Source organism: Barbatula barbatula (assembly GCF_947034865.1).
Source record: "Barbatula barbatula genome assembly, chromosome: 20".
Classification (NCBI taxonomy): Eukaryota; Metazoa; Chordata; class Actinopteri; order Cypriniformes; family Nemacheilidae; genus Barbatula; species Barbatula barbatula.
Window position 1 is genome coordinate 11,530,202 of NC_136783.1, and position 23,344 is coordinate 11,553,545.

General features: G+C 38.5%; 1 protein-coding gene across 1 annotated transcript; it reads right to left on the reverse strand.

Moving 5' to 3' along the window:
• Nucleotides 1–667: 667 nt before the first annotated feature.
• sfmbt1 (Scm like with four mbt domains 1) lies at nt 668–20,723 on the reverse strand. The gene is made up of 21 exons (XM_079483408.1): nt 20,250–20,723; nt 17,522–17,575; nt 16,764–16,858; nt 16,186–16,429; nt 14,599–14,687; nt 13,238–13,490; nt 11,413–11,510; nt 10,571–10,672; nt 9,557–9,716; nt 8,944–9,026; nt 5,951–6,077; nt 5,674–5,787; nt 4,413–4,455; nt 4,271–4,341; nt 4,046–4,188; nt 3,809–3,918; nt 3,530–3,705; nt 3,265–3,443; nt 2,922–3,146; nt 2,117–2,245; nt 668–2,039 (listed from the first exon to the last, which is right to left on the reverse strand). The coding sequence occupies exons 2-21, from the start codon at nt 17,544–17,546 to the stop codon at nt 1,899–1,901; spliced, it is 2,607 nt and encodes an 868-aa protein (XP_079339534.1). The 5' UTR covers nt 17,547–17,575; nt 20,250–20,723; the 3' UTR covers nt 668–1,898.
• Nucleotides 20,724–23,344: the final 2,621 nt, after the last annotated feature.

Genomic DNA, 23,344 nt, shown 5'->3' on the forward strand with positions numbered 1-23,344 from the left:
GTTAAACAATATTGTATAAATCCTGTATTGTGTAAATGGTGTATTATGAACATTTTGTTTATATATATATATATATATATATATATATTACGACCAAAAAATTCACCCACTTACCACGGTTTCTGTTTCGGTTGTGTCAGAATAAAGGTGATTAGATTTTATTTAGTATGATTTGGTTACAGTATCAGGCCTGGTGATCACAATTGGCCTGATACTCATGTTTCTTCACATTTTCTGTAAAGCTGTCATAAAATCCCTTTCCATAAACCTTCCACCTCAAGGACTTTTTACTGGCACAAATGAACTGCGACATATTCGTGACCTATGTTTATACATCTTGGTTATGTCAGCTTTGATATCACAAAGGTGGTAATTTTTGCAAGTACCACTGCAATTAAGGAAGTTACCACACCTCATATTTAGAAAAACACTAATAATACATTTTCAGAATTATTGTCCTGATGTAAAATAACCACAACATCTCACCAACTTAAGGAATATATGGCCTGCTGTGTTTGTTATGACATAAACTGAAAACTTAGTGTGTTTATGTTACCCCATAACATTCTCAAAAATGTTAGAAGAGACAATGTTTACAGTCATTACAAGAATGAAGGCTTTATGTAATTAAAACATTTCCAAAGAATCAAACAAAGAGACGCTCAAAGACAAGGTTCCATTCAATTTATTATTGTTTAAATAACACTTTCCACCAACATGTAATTCAAAGTAAACCAATATTATTTCAACATTTGTTTAATGAATGGGGGTGAATAACAGGAAATGAACAAAACAGAGCATGGCAAAACAACTTATCAAAAACATCTTTCATCAGTCCAGCGCAAATGCTTACAGAAGGGGGAGCAAGAGAAATTAATGTTAAATCAAGAAAAGGGAGACTGTTGCATATCGTATCAAGTCAAATAGTCTATAACTGACACCTCTTGATCCATAGCTTTGCAATTAAGCCAAAACCAGGTGTTATTTCAGGCATCAAAACACAGAGGTTTCTATTTAATGCATTTAAACACACGTTTTCTATATGATGTTACAAATATTACAGCAGACATGTTTGAAAGAGTGCCAAGACTCTTCAATTTTGGTGTTGATAGACCCTGGATTTGCCACTATATTGTCCATATCACAGTCGATGACATAACCTGAAATCTTTGTGTGCTTATATCTTAACCATTACTCTGCACTTTTTATTTACTAACAATTTATTAGGATAAGCAAATGTTTATTAGTATTTACATCAATCACAATTAAAGAATCAGGCATACATGCCTTTTCCTAAGTACTATTGTGTTACAGTGTAATTCCCAAGCTTTTATAAAAAAAAAAACACAGCGAAATGGGATAACAGTCCCATTAAAATTAACATCTGGTTATTTACACTATTTACATTCACACTCCTGTATGTACATGTTTGCATACCGCTTACAGTACATGGGCAATTGTTATTTTGTGCTTAAGGTAATTGCATTGTCATCCGCTCTACAGTTAAGAAACGTTTCAAAAACAAGAGCTTTGCTTATTCTTGCAGAGACTGAATGGACTAGTTCTTTTAACTCAGGTTTAACATAACCTGAGGTGAACTAATCTCTAAAAACAAAGATCACACGATTAAACAAAGTAGTCCAGAACAAGGCTTACGTTGAGATGGACAGCCCAGCTGTAAAAGTACCAGAATCACCCTGTTAAAAATGCCCCTCCAGTAGTTAATCTCAACTGTGCCTGCTGTGTAAACAAACTAATGGTTAAGGAGGCTTCTAAAGCGCTAAGTGAGTTTGTAAAGGATCTATGGTCCATAGAGGTAAAGGAAGATCACACACATCAGGAAACTGCCCCAAAATGCCATAATGTCATAGCTCTACCTCCTCTACCGAATGTCACCCTCAGCTGGCAAACTGTTGATAAAACGCCAGCTTGACCCTCTCAATGTGATGGCACAGCTTAATGGCAGGGCCGAGCTTCAGGTCCATACACTCTTGCACGGTGGGGAGATTTAAAAGAAGTAGGGCCTGACCGTCAATCTCCTGTAAATAAAAGTGTTAGTTTCAACAAATGGATCGATGTGAATGTAATGTAGTTGTGTGTGGGTGCATTTAATTACTTGATCCACGAAGATGCGTGCCAGCGGAGCACAATCGGTGGTCCTGATAAAGCGCACAACGTCAGTGACGCTCCACTCCAGCGGACTGCTCTCTAAGCAAAGCTTCTGAGGAACTTCAACACGCAGACTCTTTAAAAGAAACGTTGAAAAACAGTAATGCACACATGTTAAAAAAATTAAAACCACTTGAAAAGTAATATATTGTCCATATCACAGTCAGTGACATAACCTGAAATCTTTGTTTGCTTATGTGTTAACCATTACTCTGCACTTTTTATTTACTAACAATTTATTAGGATAAGCAAATGTTTATTAGTATTTACATCAATCACAATTACAGAATCAGGCCTACATGCCTTTTCCTAAGTACTATTGTGTTACAGTGTAATTCCCAAGCTTTTATAGAAAACCACAGCGAAATGGGAGAATAGTCCCATTAAAATTAACATCTGGTTATTTACACTATTTACATTCACACTCCTGTATGTACACGTTTGCAAAGGTTAAAAAACTTAAAACCACTATAACAGTAATGGAGTTTCAGTGGCATGTATCTAAACAAAGCTATTTTAACCCCAAAATTAAAATTGTACTTAAATATTAATTCATATTAATATAATTTATTCACCCTCCATAGCTATATGACACAAAAGAAGATATATTGAAGAATGTTGGTAACCAAACAACACTGGCCCCCATAAACTTACATTGTCCATAAGTCGGATGCGGGTTTTGAATAACATAAGGGTCAATAAAACTTACGAATTCTGTCGTCAGTTAAGTATGGTAAGTATAGAAACACTACCTTGGGTGAAGGAGGCCTGTTTTCATCATCTGAGCAGGAAGGCGAGCGAGCCTTGCGACGTCTACGTGAAGGACGAGGGGTTTCGGGAGGAGACGGTGAAGGTGTGGGGGGCTGTGACTTCTTCTCTGAGTATTCAGAGTCATCCATCAGCTCGTCCTGCATCTCAGAGCCAGTGTCTTCACTCAGAGAGTCATCTTCATCCAGGTCTTCCTCATCACCACTGCCCTGTAAGACCAAACAACATCTTGTTAGTACATTTCACAACACATGAAAATATGATGACCATTAAAGCAGATGGATGAAGAAGTCATACTCTCGGTCTGAAAAGGTTTTGTTGAGTTACCTGAGGGGAGCCTACAGGAGTATTGTCGACCGAAGCAGAAGAACGTCTCTTTTTGTGGACGAAAAGCTGCTTCCTTCTCTTCCTCCTCCTGCCTCGTCTCTTTACACCCCCTTCCAGGTTAGAGTGTCCTCCAGGAGGTCTGCCCACACGCCTGCTCTTCTTCTTCCCATAGTAGTACGCTAGAGAACAGGGTCAGTTAGCTTCACAGAGCAATTTTAACAACAAGTAGAGCCAAACAAATACACAAAAAGTGAAAATTACTCACTGTATTTAGTTTTGGTGAGCACAGAGCAGTTTTCCGAACAGCGGTCCAGAACCATAAATGGACCGAACAGGTTGGGACAGCACTCTAGTTTAATGCAGGTCTTACGACAAAAGTCAGCTACCTGGTCCGCAGTGCGAACTATTGCTACTGTCGCCCTGTAGCTTTTTCCTTTATACCTGTGAAACACATAGACTTGTCAGGAAAGCAACAGCCAACTATTCGTAATATAATTACAGTATATCATAAATGACATACTGGAAGTAAAAGGAATATACTTACTTGGCTTTAAGTGTCTCTCCGTGACCCTGCCAGCGGCCCTCCTGGTCCAGCTGCAGTTCTCTCAACACTCGACTGGGCTTATAGGCAGAATTTATGAGCAGCGTCAGCACCTGTACATGCGACAAGTCACCAGGATAACATGAGATAAGAGTTAAAAAGCCTGTAAGTAGCACACATAACTTTTTACTTTAGCAATTTATAGAAAGTAAAATTTGTAATGTGTAATGCATAACCTACCTCTTTCAGTACCAGAACACAGTTCCCAGGTCCCACACACTGGGGTAACTCTGCAATACGGCCCTTATTGAGGTAAGGCCCTGAGAAGCAGCGATGGTTAAAATAGATCTTAGGGCAGCAGTATTTGCCATTTGTCTGGCCGGCTGAAACAAGACCAGAATAGTAACAAGTTAGTGTGTCAGATGACCATGTTTTTTAGTGACGCCTGTATGTTTCAGAGCTCACCTATCTCAGCCTGACTGTTGTTCAGCTGTTGTTTGGTTGTATCAGGTGAGGAGTCTTTTGACGGGACTCGCCTGTAATAAAATAAATGAATGAGTATCTCTCTATAAACAAAACTGTAAACTAAGACCGGTTTGTGTCTTACTGTTTCTCTGGCTGTACGACTGCCACCTTTCTCTGCTTCTGAACTGCAGGAAAATAAATATTACACGGGTTGAGGTGTCTCATGTTTCTGAAGGTCAACAGTCAAATAGTACCCACCTTCTGGTCACACATAATACATAAATGGCAAAACAGAGACACTTTAAATAAAACGCTTTTGTATGGCACTTGTCAGAACTGGCTGACAAGTCAAGTGATAGCTGTAGGAGTGTTACACAAAATGTAACAAACTGTTCAGACCGCCAGCGACATCCAATTACAAAGCAAGGCGATGTCATGGAGAGCCGACGACTGCTGCCGACAGGAAGTGTGTGTGTCTAGCGACGCGACAAAGTTGAGATTTACTCGACTTTATGCAAATATGAGCGACTTTTGAGAGTGATTACCAATAGGAGTAAAGCAGCAGGTCTCTCATCAGTTTCTGCAGGGTTTGTTTATAAATGTTATTAGAGCAACCAAAGCTAGAAATGCCTTCTAACAATCCTTGTAGCAAGAGACTAGCGACACAGTCGCTGACGGTCTGAACGCACCTTAAGGTTTGCGCTACAGCCGTTCTAAACTAAACAGTATTGGTGATTACCAAAATAACCTTTTATGTTTCTGTAATGGTTAATCCACCAGTATGTTTCAGATCTTTATTTCTAATGCTAAAATAAAATTATTTATTGCTATTAACCATGAATTTTTGAATTTACGGTTGAATTTTATAAGAAAAGAAGGAAATTGTAAAGCAATTTATTATTATGCACAATTATAGTTATTTACTTGCCGTCCTTAATAGAAAATTAAGTTTTAATGGTTGAATGTTATGCTTGATTCATTTCTTAAAGAAGTTGAACTTGCCGATATCAAATTTTGGTATAGACGGTTTCACCATCTGTGTTTGGTTATAATAAAACAATTTATTTTATATTTCATTTACGGTATATTTATGTTAATATTAATTTACAATAATATATAACAATTATATTAACTATGTTAAATTAAATTAAAACTACTCAACAGTTATTGACTCTTTGTTGAGGTCTACCAGAAGTTAAGTTTGGGCTATAAACGCTTGTTTATGTTGTTGGCGCTGAAACCATCTATAAAAACATTTTATTTAAGCTTTAGTTAGTTTCAGTTCAGTTCCAAAATATTTATGTCTTTATTATAAAAGTTGGTCTAAAAAATTTGTTAAGCACTGTACAGAAAAAGGAACGAGGTTAAACATAAAAAAAACAGAGTAAGCTCATTTCACTGACCTTTGGGCTTGCTGGGGTACTGAAGAGGGTAGCCATTTGTTTCACACCAGCTCACTGGGAAAACATCCATAGAGTCTGTGTGAACTATGATCTCTGGGACAGGCTGCTTTGAACCTGAGCAAAGACAGAAAAATACGGTTACGCTGAATGTAGGTAATAAGTCTATTAGTAGTTTCAGTATTTTTATCAGAGATCTTCCTCTAACAGACATAGCATAATTATTTGTGGTAATCTAGAGCTGTCATGCTGAAATAAGATAAGAGTGTTGATGTCACACCTTCTAAACGCAGCCACATGTGTTGACCTTTGACCTTGGTGACATTTGCTACGTGAATGTTTTCAGGGCACAGCGGGTTAACGGACTCCAGCATCATAGACTCTTTAATGCACTGATCAGACGGGTCCTGAAAGGCAGTTCAAATCCAAAGACATGTCAAGCATGATACAGTATAGTCAGCTCACGGGTTGACAACACAAAAGTGTCACAATATTTTCAAGAACATTTTAAAAATTAAACTGTTATCTGAATCACAGACTTGTTTCCAAAACAAATTTGAATATTTTTTGTTGTACATTAACTTGTTAAAGAATTAACATCCTTTCCTTCTTTTCTTCGAAAAAAGTAACTGAATTAAAACTGAAAAGTTCTGTCACTATATAAACAATGTCATACATTTAAAAACCCTCAGACAGAACTTCTTAAGGAAGATGTATTTTAAATTTTTTATATAGTCCTTATATTTTTTTTATTCAAAAAGGAAAATACCCCTTGAGTCAGCGAGAGCAGGAACATAAGATGACTCATTGATTGACAACCTGGTAATCGGCCCTGGCATGAACACGACAATGAATCAGATAATCAGCACGGCACCTACAGCATCAGCTGTGAGACAAGAACTCCAAACTTATAGCTGCGGCTGGTCCAAGGTAAAATCCATTACAGGCTTAAAGATACATCAAGGGCAGATGAAATGCTTAAAGGAGGTGAGGCCGGAACCTTCCATTGATACTTATCTCTTGAGGAAAAGATCAAATCAGTCGCGTGAAGCTCAGTGGCAGGACACAACCCACAGTCCACCGAGCATCAGTAACTCAATGGCTGAGGAGGGTAGTTTGAGCACAACAGCTGAGAACCTGAAACCCAATCAGAAACAGCCTGCTACGGAGAAGAACATCAAAGGCTACAGACCTCAAGTGAAGTGGCCAAAGTCTAACAGCAAGAAAGAGTGGACAACAGTTAACGCAGACCTGAGAAAGATCCTAAATGAACTCGGAGGAACAGCAGAGAAGAAGCTGGATAAAATGGACGATTAGATCTACTCATACAGGGTGGAAAGATTTGGAGTAAAAGAGAAAAACCAGAAGGAAACAACAAACCCTCCCAAGTCCAGAAGGCATCAAGAAATCATACGCCTGGTCAAATAAAGAAAACAGTTGAAGAAATCCTCACCAGAAGAGAGAACTGGCATAAACCTTCTTTAGGCTGATCTAAAGGAACGCTTGTGAAGACTGCGGAGAGCAGAAAACATAAGAACTCGATGCAAGAAGAAGGAGAGGGCGAGAACATCCTTCTACAAAGATCCCTTCAGATTTGTGAAAGCTCTCTTCACAAGGGAAAAGAGTGGGTCACTTAAAGTGTCAAAGAAGGAGCTGGAAGACCACCTAAATGCAATAAACAAAGACAGCCAAAGACATGAGCAGAGGGTGATACCACCAGAAATGCCATCTATTCCTAAGCCAGAACATCAATTGGATGACAGCCCTCCAAGGTGTAGCAAGGTTCAGAAATCTGTGAGAAAGAAAAGGGCAGCTTCAGCTCCCGGACCAAACAGAGTTCCATACCGGCTGTACAAGAATGCACCAGATGTCCTTCGGTTCCTGTGGAGGTAAATGAAAGTGGCTTTGAAAAAGCAAACCATCCCAAAACATGGCGAAGAGCAGTGGGAGTGCTGATTCCGAAGGAAAAAGATGCCTTGACCATCAACCAATTTCGGCAAATCAATCTCATAAATGTTGAAGGAAAGATATTCTTTAGCATTGTTGCTAAAAGGATGACAACATACCTGAAACAGAACAACATGATTGATACGTCTATACAGAAAGCTGGTATACCAGACATCTAGGGATGCTTAGAACATACTAGTATATGGCATCAAATCCAGACTGCACAAAGAGAAGGAAGAGATCTGCATGACCACCCTGACTTCAACCATCGCATGTACCAAATGTCTACTGGTAAAGCTTCATGCCAACATAGCATGGGCGCGTATGAAGTTAAAACCCATTTAATCTAGAAGCATATCCATTGTCAGAGGGAAACTCGTAGAGACTGCTCATCACCTGTCCAATACAGTCCCAACTGTGAAAGCATGGTGATGGCAGCATCATGCTGTGGGGGTGTTTTTCAGCTGCAGGGACAGGACGACTGGTTGCAATCGAGGGAAAGATGAATGCGGCAAAGTACAGGGATATCGAAAACCTTCTCCAGAGTGCTCAAGACCCTAGACTGGGCCGAAGGTTCACCTTCCAACAATACAATGACCCTAAGCACACAGCTAAAATAACGAAGGAGTGGCTTCACAACAACTCTGTAACTGTTCTTGAATGGCCCAGCCAGAGCCCTGACTTAAACCCAATTGACCATCTCTGGAGAGACCTGAAAATGGCTGTCCACCAACGTTTACCATCCAACCTGACAGAACTGGAGAGGATCTGCGAGGAGGAATGGCAGAAGATCCCCAAATCCAGGTGTAAAAAACTTTCCCAAACAGACTCATTGCTGTATTAGATCAAAAGGGTGCTTCTACTAAATACTGAGCAAATGGTCTGAATACTTAGGACCATGTGATATTTCCGTTTTTCTTTTTTAATAAATCTGCAAAAATGTCAACAATTCTGTGTTTTTCTGTCAATATGGGGTTCTGTGTGTACATTAATGAGAAAAAAAATGAACTTTAATGATTTTAGCAAATGGCTGCAATATAACAAAGAGTGAAAAATTTAAGGGGGTCTGAATACTTTCCGTACCCATTGTAATTTGTTTTAAATCAGCATATAATACATTCATTCTTGTGTATCATTCTATCGCGTTTGTGTGTGTGTGTGCGATCTGTGTTTTTGATTGTATTGTGATATGTACATGTGTAATGTTGCATACGCACCCTCCTGTGAAAATGCATTTCCTCTTCGAGGACAAATAAATTATCTATCTAATTATCTATCTATATCATAACACCCCTAATATTCACATATATAGAAACTGAAACTCACAGGTGGGAAACAGTGCTGGGGGGCAGCTTCCGCCTCACACTGCTTTAGATAGTCTGCCCAGTCAAAATCCTGACCTTGGAACCCTATAAACACACACACGCACACACACGTCCATAAGTGCATTCTTCCTAATATACATACAGATTACAAATTAACTAAAACACCAGACGAAAAATATCTTAACTGTCGATTAAAACACAATTACATATTCTGCTCCTATTTCATAAACATGTAATTAAACAGCATGTTGATGCCACTATAACACCAAAAAAGTGAATAATATTTATCACATTCTTTTGTGAAAGCAATGTTCTCTCATCTTTCAATATTATTGGGTGATAATGCACAATGCCGGACTATATCATAGTGGTTTCATGGTTCAAGTCTGAAGTGAAATACTTTTGGTGGTCTATCCAATTCCCAGATCTCCATTAATAAACCACTATAAAATTTACAGGGATGTAAAATAGATTTCTTTCAATGGAAAAAGCTGCAGGATCTTTCTGAGAAGATATTTAGAAAGCAAGGAGTTCTACTTCTAACTAAGATCTTAATACATCTTTCAGTAATTTTGTTGTCCCGCTGTATATAATGATTAAAAGAGGTCACACACCTGGAGGAGGGCTGAGCTTTGCTCCATTTTTCAGACACCACTGTGTTGGGAAGATTCCAGGACTGTCTCTATGACAGAGAAAAGCATGTCCACCCCCTTCTTTTTGTGCCTCTTCTCTCATGTCATCCATCCGCACCAGAAAGAACTGATCATTAAACACCTGTCTCACACACACACACAGGTTAATGAGCACAGGCTGCACAGCTATGAAAACAAAGCGACAGGTCTAAAACTGGTTTTCCTGTTCCTGTGTTCAGTTACTGAAAGCATGTTTATGTACACCCTCCCTTTAAAGTTGAATAACACATGGCCTGTTTTGTAAACCAACATTACCAAGTTGTGATTGACAGATTACAAAGTGGAAAGAAAATGAAGCCCAAGGCTGATCAGCCTCCCAGGGTAGGGGGCTTTGTCAGCCTGTCAGGCAATAAGTAGGGTACCTTCCTCCAATGGGCATAGCTTCTTTTAAAAGGAGTAGTTCACAATAAAAAAAAAAATGTCATGATAATTCACAATGTCAAACAAGCCGTCCGTGTGTTTATTTCTTCTGCTGGAGAGAAAAACGTGAGGCAATCAACGTGCATAAGCAGTGCACAAAACGCTACCTGCTAACTGAAAACATTTTAGAAGGGGCGCGTCTAACCGCGTTCTGTCTGATCTGCCCTTATTCATTGGATAGTGTTGTGTAGAGCCTTTTGAACCTGCAATGAAACTGAAATTCGGACCTGAACCAACAGCCCCCCGTTTGAGTGAATGATATGAATAAGAACCCTGAAATTCTTTCCTTAAAAGCCTCTATTTATATTCGACAGAAGATATAAAAACACACGGATGGCTTTTATGACATGTGGGTGAGTGAATTATCGAGAAATTATCATCTTATAGTGAAGTACTCCTTTTAAGCTTTCGGATATTTTAACTATAAGATTTAGCAAGATTAAAAGGAGTGTCAACTACAGTTTTAGGCCAATGAGAGCACAGAGCAGGTGAGAGAGGTAGGATCAGTTACGGTACCTTTGTCACAGTGGCAGGGCTGATGCTGAAAGGAGCTGCTGGGTCCACAGCTTCTAGCTTCATTGCTTCAATAAAACAATGTTTTGTAATGGCCGGTCTGTCCTGAATATAGAAGCATATAGTATGTCAGAAAATAAATTACAATGAATAATTTACAAAGCTAGTTGTGCTTCGAAACAAGCAAAACCTGTATAATTTCTGCAACACCGATTTAGATTCGCTGCATTGTGCAGTCAAATATTTTTGTATAATGACGCTAAAATAGTTTCGTGTGTCTTGTACCATAATGCAGTATCTTCGCAGACAATAAATCATTTGAATCCCCACAAAAAAACATCCTATGCGTATACTGTATTTATTATTATACAGTTTAATTATCCCTTAACATACTGCACATACTGTATGTTCAAACACTTTATTCATTTTTTATAATGAACTCCTTTTCTGGAGAAACTTGATTGTAGGGATTATAGAGAGTATTTACCCACTGTGGCTCTAGAGCAAAAGGTGCTGAATTATGTACAATATTATCAAATGTGTAGCTTAGAATTAACCCAATATCAATAATCAATGATTTTTAATACGGTTTTTATCAATAACTGTATATTGTGTATATACTACAAAAAGTAACATATTGCATACAGCAAAAACTGGGGCTAGTATGTTAATAAGCTGTTTTGGAGCATAACCATTGATTGGTTAACTACCACTTAGCAGCTGCCTCTATTCAAGGTGACTTGCAGTATACTTGCTAAAAAGACAATATATTTTATTCAAGCCCATTAAGGCCACAGTGAATCACAATAACTACGTCATACAGTAGTTCATTAGTAGTTACTGACCCTGTAAAACTCATCACTGATGCTGGAGTCCTGTTCCTGAGAGGAGATGGCCTTCTTCACCTCCTCCCATTCTGCTTCAGTGCGTAGAGGGAGCAGAGCTGCGACAAACACAACACAAACACACGCTCAGCTCTCTGCTGACCTCATCAACCGTTTATCTTCTGAAAGCCAGTGGACTTTGAACTAAGCCCCTGTAAACCCTCCCCCATGCATCAATCCCTCATATCGATCTGCCAGGGTACACATGCAAGGATGACCCACTCGCCCAGGGTCCATGTAAACAAGTTTTAGGCCAGTTGATGGAACCGTTGCTTCACTTGCCATTCATATATTTCAACAATTTGTTAAACCCAAAGTATGGCAAATAGGGAAACTATGACAAATGCAAATCGTGGAAAACATTCCTGAGCCTTTAATCATGCATTTTCATGACTTGTCACCTTGAACATTTAATGTCGTGATCAATATTATTTACCTGACTAAAATTAGGTTTGTTGAAATTGCAAAAATGATATGTTGAAATACGTTTCGGGACAAAATGAAAATGCATTAAGATTTCTTAAATCTATTCTCAAATTATGCTAATTGTTATTTTGCATGCAAGGAAAACAAACATGACACATCCTGTTAGGCCACGTTTACACGATGAAAAACAGAAAAAAGTGTTTCACGTACACACGACAACGTTGTTAAAACTATCCGTGTTTATACATATCCATAAAAATTAGTAAAATGCTGTATTACGACATCACATTGTAAAGAAAAAATAACAGAGTGCCTGACGATTGATTGACGGTTTATTGGAAGGCGGACCTTCGTCGCTAAAGAGACCATAATACAGAGCGCTGCGTTTCTCCTCATTCATAGCGAAGAGAAGCGTGCGCACATAAACAAGATGGCGACAAGTTTGGACATTCGAAAGGTTTCCTTCCATTGAAGCTCGTCAACCATGCCATCGACAAAGTTGTACCACCATCTACTCGTCCTCCCGGGTCTGATCCAAAAGGACCATTTAAAAACCCTTCGTCGCCATGAATGAGTGTTAAGATTTTGCTGTAGATAAAATGTTGTCTCTGCTGTTGGTCATTGCACTGGTGTAGTAAATCTACACTTTGCTGGAGAAGCGTTAACAAACTATCGCGCAGCGCAAAAAAACCCATGTAATCCGCCGTTTATGTATTTATTTCTCCTTCGTTGTGTTTGGATGTACACGTGCATACCACACCCCCACACCTAATACACATGCGCACGATGTCGTTTTCTCATTCTTGGGTGTTACACGGAAATGAGACCGCCGTTGTTTTCAAAAACTTGCACTTTGAAACCCGTTTTCAAAAGTTTGCATTATCAGTCCCCTAAAACACAGTTTCCGGACAGCCAAATCGCATAAATTGTTTTGCGCTTTCACTTGAAAACGGTCTCGTGTAAACGGCCCCTTAGTCTTCTGGCTTGATGATTGCTGAGAATGACTAAACTTAAGATCCACTGTTGAGAATATATATTTTTTAAGTTAATTTAATTCAGTAATGCAAAGATGTTACTGTTATTTAATTATATGACAGTTTATTTTTATTTGAAAACTTTGTGCAATTCTAGTTCTTGTTGCTAGATTGAACTGTATATCTCAGTTGAGAAATAAAAATTTCAGCATCTGTGTGTGCATTTTCCTTGATACCAACCAAGTTGACTCATTATACCCAGTTTATCGCAATCGCACATCGCAATTTTTACCTCAATAATCACAATGTGACATTTTCCTCAAATCGTGCAGCCCTACTTTACTTTCTGCAGCATATTAAAAGGTAGGTGGTGCACAAACGCTCACCTGCTGGAGGTCTTAGAGTGCAGTCGTGTTCCTGTGCCCAGCCAGGCAGATGAAGCAGGGGGTCCAGGTAAAAGACCCATATGATGGAATGGGTGTCAGGAAGCCTCTCTGTGCCGGCATATCGAAGTCGTAAGCGACCCCCTATATTGTCCTCAATTACTGCAGACCAGACCACCCCGGCATCCTGATGGTCCACCAGCTCAACACTGAGACCCAGACTTAAGAGATCTATAGGATTACAGCCACGCTGTGCCTACATAAACAAAAACAGTCAATATCTTTAGATCTACTTTATTACTTACGTTACGATCATCAGTTTTAAGGAGAATCTAATAAGACTGTGACGGTGGCAGTTGTTTACCACAGCGGTGGTGCGGTGTTTGGGAAGTATATATTTTATATATTTATACAAATAATAAAAAAATATATTTATATTATTAGATTTGTATGTAGCAACCACATGACGAGTGGAAGAGAAATATAGACCTTATTAAAATACTTCTTGAAAATATGATAACGTTATCTGAAATAAATGAGGATGAAACATCCGTCCATGTTTAAGACGCAAATCCATCAGTGAAACGGCACAAAACAGTAACTAATTAAAAATTAAATAATATAAGAAAGTTAAATATTGAATAAAAAAGCTCTTGTTGCAGTGACAACTTTAGTTAGTCGCGTATTTTCCCTTCCAGCCCTTAACAATTCCATTTGAAACAAACTGTTTAAACCCACCTTGGCTTTCCTATTCAGATTGCCATAAAAAGTAACTTTTTCCTACTCGTCGATGGGAAACTAACATGTTGACATTGTCCAGATTAAGATATGTACAGATGCACTAAATGCGCGTTCAGAAGGTGTGCTCAGAGCAACAGAATAAACTGTTTTTTGCCGTGTAGGCCCACACTCAAATGCATCAACGGAAACATATGCCAATAATTTGTGTGCTAATGTAAAATCTTAAGAAAAAAACCTTCCACAACTTTAAGGCTACAAATGCCAATACTTATTGCAACTGCCATTTCTATAACACTTATTTGTCACAGTGACGTGCACTACCGAGGTGTCAGTTCAACACCTTCATGGCACTTAACCACCGCAGTGGTGCGGTTGTCACGGCCATCGCCACATTCCTAGAATTAAATATGTCATCTGTGGCACGTCTGTGAATGTCAACGTAATCAAATGGCATCAGTCTTCACATGACCAAATGTAATGACACCAAATTATGGGGGATTCTGAATTTATATGGAACAAAGCTCACATTTTAGCATGTTATTGAGTTAATAAATACCAAAATGGGTGAACTATTCCATAAAAGGTGAAATAATACAGTATAATATACAAGGCACGGCTCTCACCCCTTCCAGTAGATTAGCAGGTACACTGCAGCTTTCATTCATAGCTTTCTCCAGCAGAGCTTCCCAGTCCTGATGCTTCTCACGTACACCTAAACACAAATTCAGCACAGTCAGGGACATTAGCAGAAAGTAGCTGATCCTCTCACAGACTAGACTGTTAATAAGAGTTATACCATTTAGCATTTAAGTTCTTATTATAACTGACATTGTGTTTTGTTGTATTAAACTGACAGCGGACAAATAGCAGCAACCATCTGGACCTCTCCATCCCTGTCTCTGTTCCAGGATTTTATGGCTTTAAGTATTAAAACAGGCCCTTTAATAATTTCATAGAAGAAAAGTCTGTGCCCATCATGGAGTGCTATATAAGCAATATAAAAGCCCCAACACAACACCCCTCCCCCATTTCCTGAATATGCCCACAAATCAACTATCAACAACCACCTACAGGAATTAGCAGCACGCTGCAACACAGCAGCTGAAGTACTCAATAAGATAATGCTTCGAATATATCATCCATACAGTGCCAAATTTGCACAAAAATGTAATGTAATGCAATGTTCAGCTCTTGAGAGAACACCTTAAAAGAAACTGATAATCAGACATAATAAAATCTCTCTGCTAAGAAAACCATGCAGTGTGTGTGTGTGTGTGTGCATGATAGCATGAACTAAGTGGAGCTGTAAATCCATTTTCAATTCATTCTCATGAGAGTTGAGTGACAGGCTACACGTGAGATCGTGGAATTGACAACACAGCGGAGCAAGTGGTGAAGTTGAGAAATGCTTAACTTTATGCTAACAAGATGGAAAAAACGCTGGACGGCAGCCAATCACTGTGAATCACACAAAAAGCCTGTGACGTATGCCATAAGATGTTTACACTAGAATCAATTTATAAAGTATATTTATTTTAGACATTGAATGCAGTTTGCGCACTTTCATTGCATTGTAATCAATTTTTTGCTTTTGTTTGGCATATATCTTTTACAAAGGTCCATTTTACTGTGTATTTACTGTGTACTGACATTAAAAAGGTGGTTCACGCGTAAATGATCTTATCTTTCTTTTTCAGCAGAACGCAAAAAAGATATTCAGAAGAATTTTTGTTAACTGGCCCCATTCACTTGCATTGGTTCACGTGCACGCCTGATCCCGCAGTTTACTTCCGGTTTGTGTTTGGCTAGTGTCAAATTTTAATCTACAGGCACTTTATTGTTTGTGAATGTGTAGTAGAAGTTCAGTTGGGGTCACAAAAGTGCGCATGAGCAGTAACGTTTGTTTAGTTAAGATAAAACCACCTATATAATAGAAGTGAATAGGTATCACTGCTGTTCGGTTACCAACGTTCTTCAAAACACAAAATACGCTGATCTTCGGACAAAAGAAAGTCATACAGGGTTAAAATGACAAGGGTGGGTAAACCACAAAATAATTTTTGGGTGAACAATTGTGAAATGTGTTGAACTTTGTATTATGACTATTCATAGACAATCATGCCATTGTTTATGTAGCCAAAACACCTGCAAAGTAACATAAGTATGGCAGTACTACATTTGAGAAATTGCCATTTGCATTCGCTGCTCACCCTCAGGAGGTCTCATTGGTCGACCCTGCTGTCTGCTCCATCCAATCGGGTGCAGGTCGGCAGTCATGATGTCACACCAAAAGTCGGCACGCCGGTCATCTTGGTACCCCTCGTATCGCAGCAACAGTAACTGTCCACATGTGGTAATAATTGTGGCCACCCAATAAGCGGCTTCCGATTCTGTACGCACACACACCTCTAGCTTCATACCAGGAGCCAGACCCGTCTGCAGACCTTGGTCCACCTGCAGAAAGGTAAAACACTACTTGGAACAGCTTACCTGAACAAACTAATGTAAACTAGAGTGTACAAATGATATCATAAAATAAATACTTATATCAAATAAATGCTAAAATGTATTTATTATCGCTGTCTTATAACACAGTAGCCTACATTTTGGAATTGTTGTGTGTTTTAAGAGTTGATTGTAGATTGTATAAAACACTTGCTTACCTACATTCAGTAATATAGCAAACAGAATCAATTATTTGGTAAACAATGTTTAGGAAATAATATTGGTTAAGCTCGTCAAGGAGACAATTCAGAAAGTGTATCATGTGCTGGCTCCATTCACTCACATGTTTAAACGCGTGATGAGGAACAGAAAGTGCCCCTGTTTCCTCCAGGTGGTCATCCCAGTTAAACTCCAATGCATCCTGACCAGAGTCTGCATCTAAATATTAATACAAAATCATAGAATATAGAATAGTTAAAGGAGTAGTTCACCTTCATAATGAAAATTCTGTCATCATTTACACGCCCTCTTGTCATTTCTAACCTGTATAACTTTCTTCTGCAGAACACAAAAGAAGATATGTTGATAAATGTTTAGCTACTCTTCCTCTCTCAACTAAAACTCTTTACCACATGATGTCAGCAACAAAAAAGAGGAAGGACTATACTGAATATCCAATGGCAAGGCATTGTTAGCCCTCCGATCCATGCCCATGGTTATCGTAAAAAACGCAAAATAAAGTCTCGCCCTACTTTTTTTCAAATTTCAGAAGCCGTTTCACTCTGATATACTTCACGATAAGGAAAAAAAGTCAATCGCAACTTCCGTTTCATGGTGACTTTAAGGCTCACTCATTTTTATAATAATCTAAAAAACATTCAATTTGATTTCTTTTTTTTGAGAACTTATTTTGTACTGAACTTTGTTCGCAAAAATGTCTAACATATTTCTGTGTCATGGACAAGCGCTCTCCAAATCTATGTATGCTTAATGCAGCAAAAGCTCACAACACTGTGATTTTCAGGGTCAGGGAGAAGACTACGGGATTGGTTTTCAATTTATTTAGCAACAGAAAACAAAGAAAGAAAACAGCTAACTTACCAGACTCCAGTGCCTCGAGGCTCATGTCTAAACCTCCTGGAGCACAATCGGCTTCTACATGAATAATGAGGGGAATGGGGAGGAAAAACAGAGACAAAGAAATTATGAGGTTTTAATTATGTAAAAGCCTTTCTGTAAAACGACTTGCCACATGCAAAGTGTGTCAAGATAAAAACATGAGGAGACTTCTACATGAGTTGACTTCTACAAACCTCCTCAATACTAGTACAAAAACATTCACAGCCACATTCATATCAAAGGGATGCTTCACGCAAAAATGAAAATTCTGTCATCATTTACTCACCTTCACGTTGTTCCAAATCTGTATAAATGTCTTTGTTCTGATATATATTTGGAAGAATGCGTATAATCAAACAGATCTTGCCCCCCTTTGCCTCCCTTAGTAGGAAAAATTACTTTAAATTTTTTCTTGTTTTGTTGAACACAAAAGAAGACATTTTGAAGAATGTAGGACAGCAAAGAGTTCTGGGGCACTTTGACTACCATTATATTTTTCCTACTTTGGGAGTCAATGGGGACAAAATCTGTCTGATTATTAGCATTCTTCCAAATATCTTTCTCTGTGTTCATCAGAACAAAGAAATGAATACAGATTTCGAATACAACTCGAAGGTGAGTAAATGATGACAGGGTTTTCAATTTTGGGTGAAGCATCTCTTTCAGCAAGAAGAATTGTTGGTGTGTCTGTACTAGAGCTTCAAAGAGCTTCACCCTGCGTTGCCCACCATTACATTAAATAAAGACAAATGCAATATACATTTGCAAAAAAGAAACACACCTAAAAAGCAAAGCACATGCTCTAATAATGCAATATAAGCAACAAATAAAAATGAAAAAATATTCTACAAATGTAATATTGAACGATAAACTACACAATAACTAGAAATCAGAAGGGCAAAACAACTCCTCGGTGATCTGTGTCCAACTCAACCTGCGATTTAAAATATGTCACTCTTAAAAAAAAATCGAAAGAAAGAAAATAGCAAACAAAGTTGCATTAACTCTGTCTATTCAACCAGAGCTGTCAAGCTGTCTTTGTGAAGGCTGACGTCTCTATTAAAGAGAGATGGACATTCTTCCTGACAGCCGTTGGCGGGCCACGACCCTCCTGCTCCGCTGGGATCAACTCTTTCAGTGCACCCCCCTTTGCTTTAACTTCGTCTCAGGGCCCTGGAGCACAGCCCAGGCCACGGACACAATGTACTGGGGGTCACAATGGTCTCCCATAGGGATTTAAAAGAGCAGCCAGGGCTTTTTAGAAAGCCACGTCTCTTTCCTTTAGAAACTTTTAAAACATGTAAATAAATTGCGCCCATATGAAAACCACAAATAAAATAAGTAAACTAAGGATTTCTAAATGTTTTAACAGCGTTTGATGTTCATTAAATAGATATTTTACAGTGGTCACAAAAACTAGCCATGTTGTCTGAAACTGTGGTTACCATGGTAATTTTTCAGAGGCTAGACTCGGAAGGGAAAGGTACTGAGATGTATATGAAGATACAGTGGAAATCTATTTCTGGTGTCTATGAACCCTCAGCACATTCCTGCCAAAGTCTGTTGCTCCATCGCCCTATGCAAAGGACAACATCCCCCAAATGATCAAGGCCCAAAACACACGCGTACACACACCGTGAATTACTGTACATAACACAAGTGGCTATAAAAACACTGATAACAAGAAAATGACGCAGTGACCGCTATCACGTGGATCAACCACAGACCTCTAACAGTAAAATCGTCATTCTTTAAAAAGTGTTTTAGAGACATTTTGGATAACGTGAAACGTTCAGAGATATTATTCACAAAGTAGATGGCACGTATGACATATATATGTTCAAAGTCAAATGAAATGCATTTTTCTTAAGAATATTTTTTGTAACATTTGTAACATTATAGTGAAAACTAATATTAAAATGATAACCCGCTCGATTTTTCGTCATTTTAACAACAGAAAGCTTTAGGCTGCCGCGCTGACGCAGAACTTGCTGTTCTTTACAATAGTGATGTGACTTACAACACAACTTCTAGTATGTAACAGTCAGAAAATGAAACTGTCATCATTTTCTGAAAGTGGTTAAAGAAGCTTATAATAAAACAGTATCGTTTAACTACACACGTTACAAAATAAAATGTACGTAAAAAATAATTCAGCCGGTTTCTGTTGAACCAAACCCTAAATAATCGCCATTTAGAAATAACGAAGGCAGTAATAAATAAGCGATAGCAATCATTCTGTATTATGATATATTATTCAACAGAAGTAATTTAGTGAAATCTTCCGGTATAGGATGATAGTTGCCTGATCGAGTGCGGTGTGTTTGGCTAGCTACATATAACTGGATAATAGCATTAAATACATTCACGCCGATCGAGCAACTTTCATTCCGAAAGACACACAATGCAGTTGACATTTACAAATATCAAACCACGCGTTTTCTTAAAGACAATGTTTAGCGACGCTTATTCGTTGATGTGAGTGCGGCTGGTTTCGTGCACATGCTAAAAACGCCTGTAACCAAGTCAAGTTACTGAAACGTCATAGCTTAAGCAATAGAGCCAGGCACTCGTACGAGCGAGCACAAGTCACCTTTTTTTGGAGACGGGAAAAAAGATGAAGGCAACGCAAAATCGCTCGTTGAAGCCAAGGTCGCTTAGTGCAAAGGGTAAAATACATAAATATTTGGGATTTAATTTCGTTTCTTACCAATGAGGAGTTTTTCAAGTCGGTTTTAGATGCCGTGTCTTTTTCCGCCTAGTCGTTCACGACCTCATTCCAATATGGCACAAAGTGTCAGCGCGCATGCGCCGCCTCTCGCGCGAGCCTCTCATCCACGAGCCCGGGGATTGATATTTGTTGGCTTTTTCGATAAAAAAAAGGCGAACTTGACGCATATTTCAACACAATCCTTCCAACGTCCTGTCGAGATCATACTGAAATAACGTAAAAACAACACTTTTGCTAATATTTAGTGGTCATGTTTGTTATGTGCCCGCACTGAACAATAAAAACGCTGGGACGCAATACTAAACGGTTGCTTACAACTGTCATAACCTTTTTAAATCTCAATCGCGCGGTTGTTGACGATTATTCGAGTTTATTTACTTTAGTTGGTTCAGGGAGGAATAAAATAGGCCTAAAAGATTTGCCGCCGTGTTTTACTGCCGTTTTGTTCAGAACAGAAAGTGTTTGTCATTGGCTAGAATGAACCACTAAAGAGAGCTTAATCTATCGCACAACTGCGCCACGGCCAGTTCCAGTTTAATTCATCTTTCTGGAACCTTCTATGTAAAGACATCGGAGAAACCTATTTTCAGGATATAAAAATGTGGTCAATAATCCTAATCCGAAATAATGTTTTAAAAAGCTACGTATATTCAAGGAGTGCTCTGACATATTTCTGTGACATGTCCATTTAGTTCAAGAAAACAAAATATTGTTATTGGAGGATCACGGAGAAAGAATGTCTTACGTCAAATATCACATTTCGTATTGGATATTGCGTTTTAACATGTGAAAAATCGAAAAGCTATATTATGCCATAAAGCTTTTCCCTTTTTTTGCTTATTGGTCACCTATCAAGGTAATGCAACAGATAAAGCTATAATTGCAAAATAAGCAATATGGGCATGAGTGCTCATTCACTATAAAGTCATTCTCACGTGGCTTCTCGTGCGAAATCCTGTAAATTTATATTTACAAGTAAATCGAGTATATTTATATTTGTCAGCTTTAGCATTTAAGTATTTATGTGTATACATTGTGAGATTTAAACGTTATGTTCAAAATTCCTTCTTAAAGCATACAACTGCTTAGAAACCATCTCTATTTTATAGCCACGCACTTATTAGCAATGCTGTTTACGTCAATTTGTCGTATTTGCTATGTATTTTCTGCTCTCTCTCTCTCTCTCTCTCTCTCTCTCTCTCTCTCTCTCTCTCTCTCTCTCTCTCTCGCTCTCTCTCTCTCTCTCTCTCTCTCTCTCTCTCTCTCTCTCTCTCTCTCTCTCTCCTACTGACTTTCTGTAATTCTAGATTTGTCACAGGCTCTTAAGGTCACATAAGGCTTAACATGCAGTTGAAAACAATACCCACAAGATGGCAGTAGTTTCAATCTTTTTGAATTAGTTTAAGATGCTGTAATGGGTGGGGTCAGCAGTACAACACATTTAATGCTATTCAATTTCACTTTCTTTAAAACGTTTTTAAAGGCAACTATCATTTTTCATAATAAAACTATAAGTAACACAGTGAAAATATTCTTTAGTAGCCTAGTGCAGAACGTATTCAGTTATACAATATTTATTTTTAGGCAGGTGAAGGAACATTTCCTTTCAGTGCTCTAAGGGGGGCTGGGGGATCATAATGCATTAGGGATCCCCCATAAGAAGTAAACAAATAGACATAGGGGGTCCCTCAGATATTTTTATTTGAGTACAAAATATAATAACAAATGTGATTAAATTCATACAGTTTAATTGTTTACAATAATTTATATTTAGTTTGTTAATGGGCTAGTTGTTATGTCTCTTTAAATTTTAAACGCCCCGCGTCTTAAGACCGCTGAGAGCAGGACATCGGCTGTGTACCAATTCGGGGGCTGCGTCCTTTGAAGGCGTCACTGCCACGCGACTGATTGTTTTTAATAAATAATATATAGTTATGCATATTATGATCAAATATATTGTGTATTTTTTTATAAATTGTATATTGCGAGACTAACCCCCACCAAAAACAAAAGTCTTGTGGTCGGGACCCCCCATAAGACTTGATTCAATTCGAGCACTGGTTCATTTACTCACTCAAGCTGTTACAAATCTGTATAATTTGTTTTTTTCTGATGAGCAAAGATTTAAAACAAACTTCTTTCACATTGTCATTACGGGGAATTGTTTGTAGAATTTTGAGGAAAATAATGAATTGAATCCCTTTTTGGAAGAAGGCTGTAACATGACAAAATGTGGAAAAAGTGAAGCTCTGTGAATACTGTAGGTCACACCATCAGACCTGATTTAGCTCATCAAGGCAGTCTTCAAGAATAGGTGCATTATAAGACCCAACAAGAGGTCTGCGTCCTACCACACCATCTTCCGATATAGCCGCACACATTGTGATATTGGTTCCACGTTGTCCAGGTACTTGGATGGTTGCTTGCTGGCCAATTATATTCCGACCTCTTATCCTTGCTTTGGCCAGATTAAAGGCTGCCTCATCCAAAAATATGAATTTGTGATGGTTTTCATCAGCTTCCAGGTCCATCACCCTCTGAAAAGATCTTTACAGAAAAACAACTACTGATTACACACAATAGTCATCTTACTCAATCCTCCGTCATTTCACTCTATCTGCATTTCTTTCAAAAGGCACCCAAAATAGCTGTTTAAAAGACACCTGATGCCTTGTTAGCACACGGGCAATAGTTGGCAAACTTATGGCTTCCACATTGTTGAAAAGGTCATTATTGTCCAAGATCTGTTGCTGGATTTCTGTAATGCGAATATAATTTCTGGCCCGAACCAAATTGACCACAGTCTGCTCTTGTTGGTCAGTTAGAATTTTGCTTCTGCCACCTGTATTTGGCCTAGTCTATATTTTGCAGGGGAGAAGTCACAACAAGAACAAATTGAAGTAATCAGATTACATAATGTGGTACACTGCAATGCTACATGCAGTCATTTGACAGTTGAAAGATGCGAAATGTTTAGTGCATTCTGAAGACTTATCGTTTCTCCGGAAAGTTCTGATGATTGAGGCCACAGTTGATCTTCTAAGATTTGGTTGAATTGTTGTAGCTGCCTCACT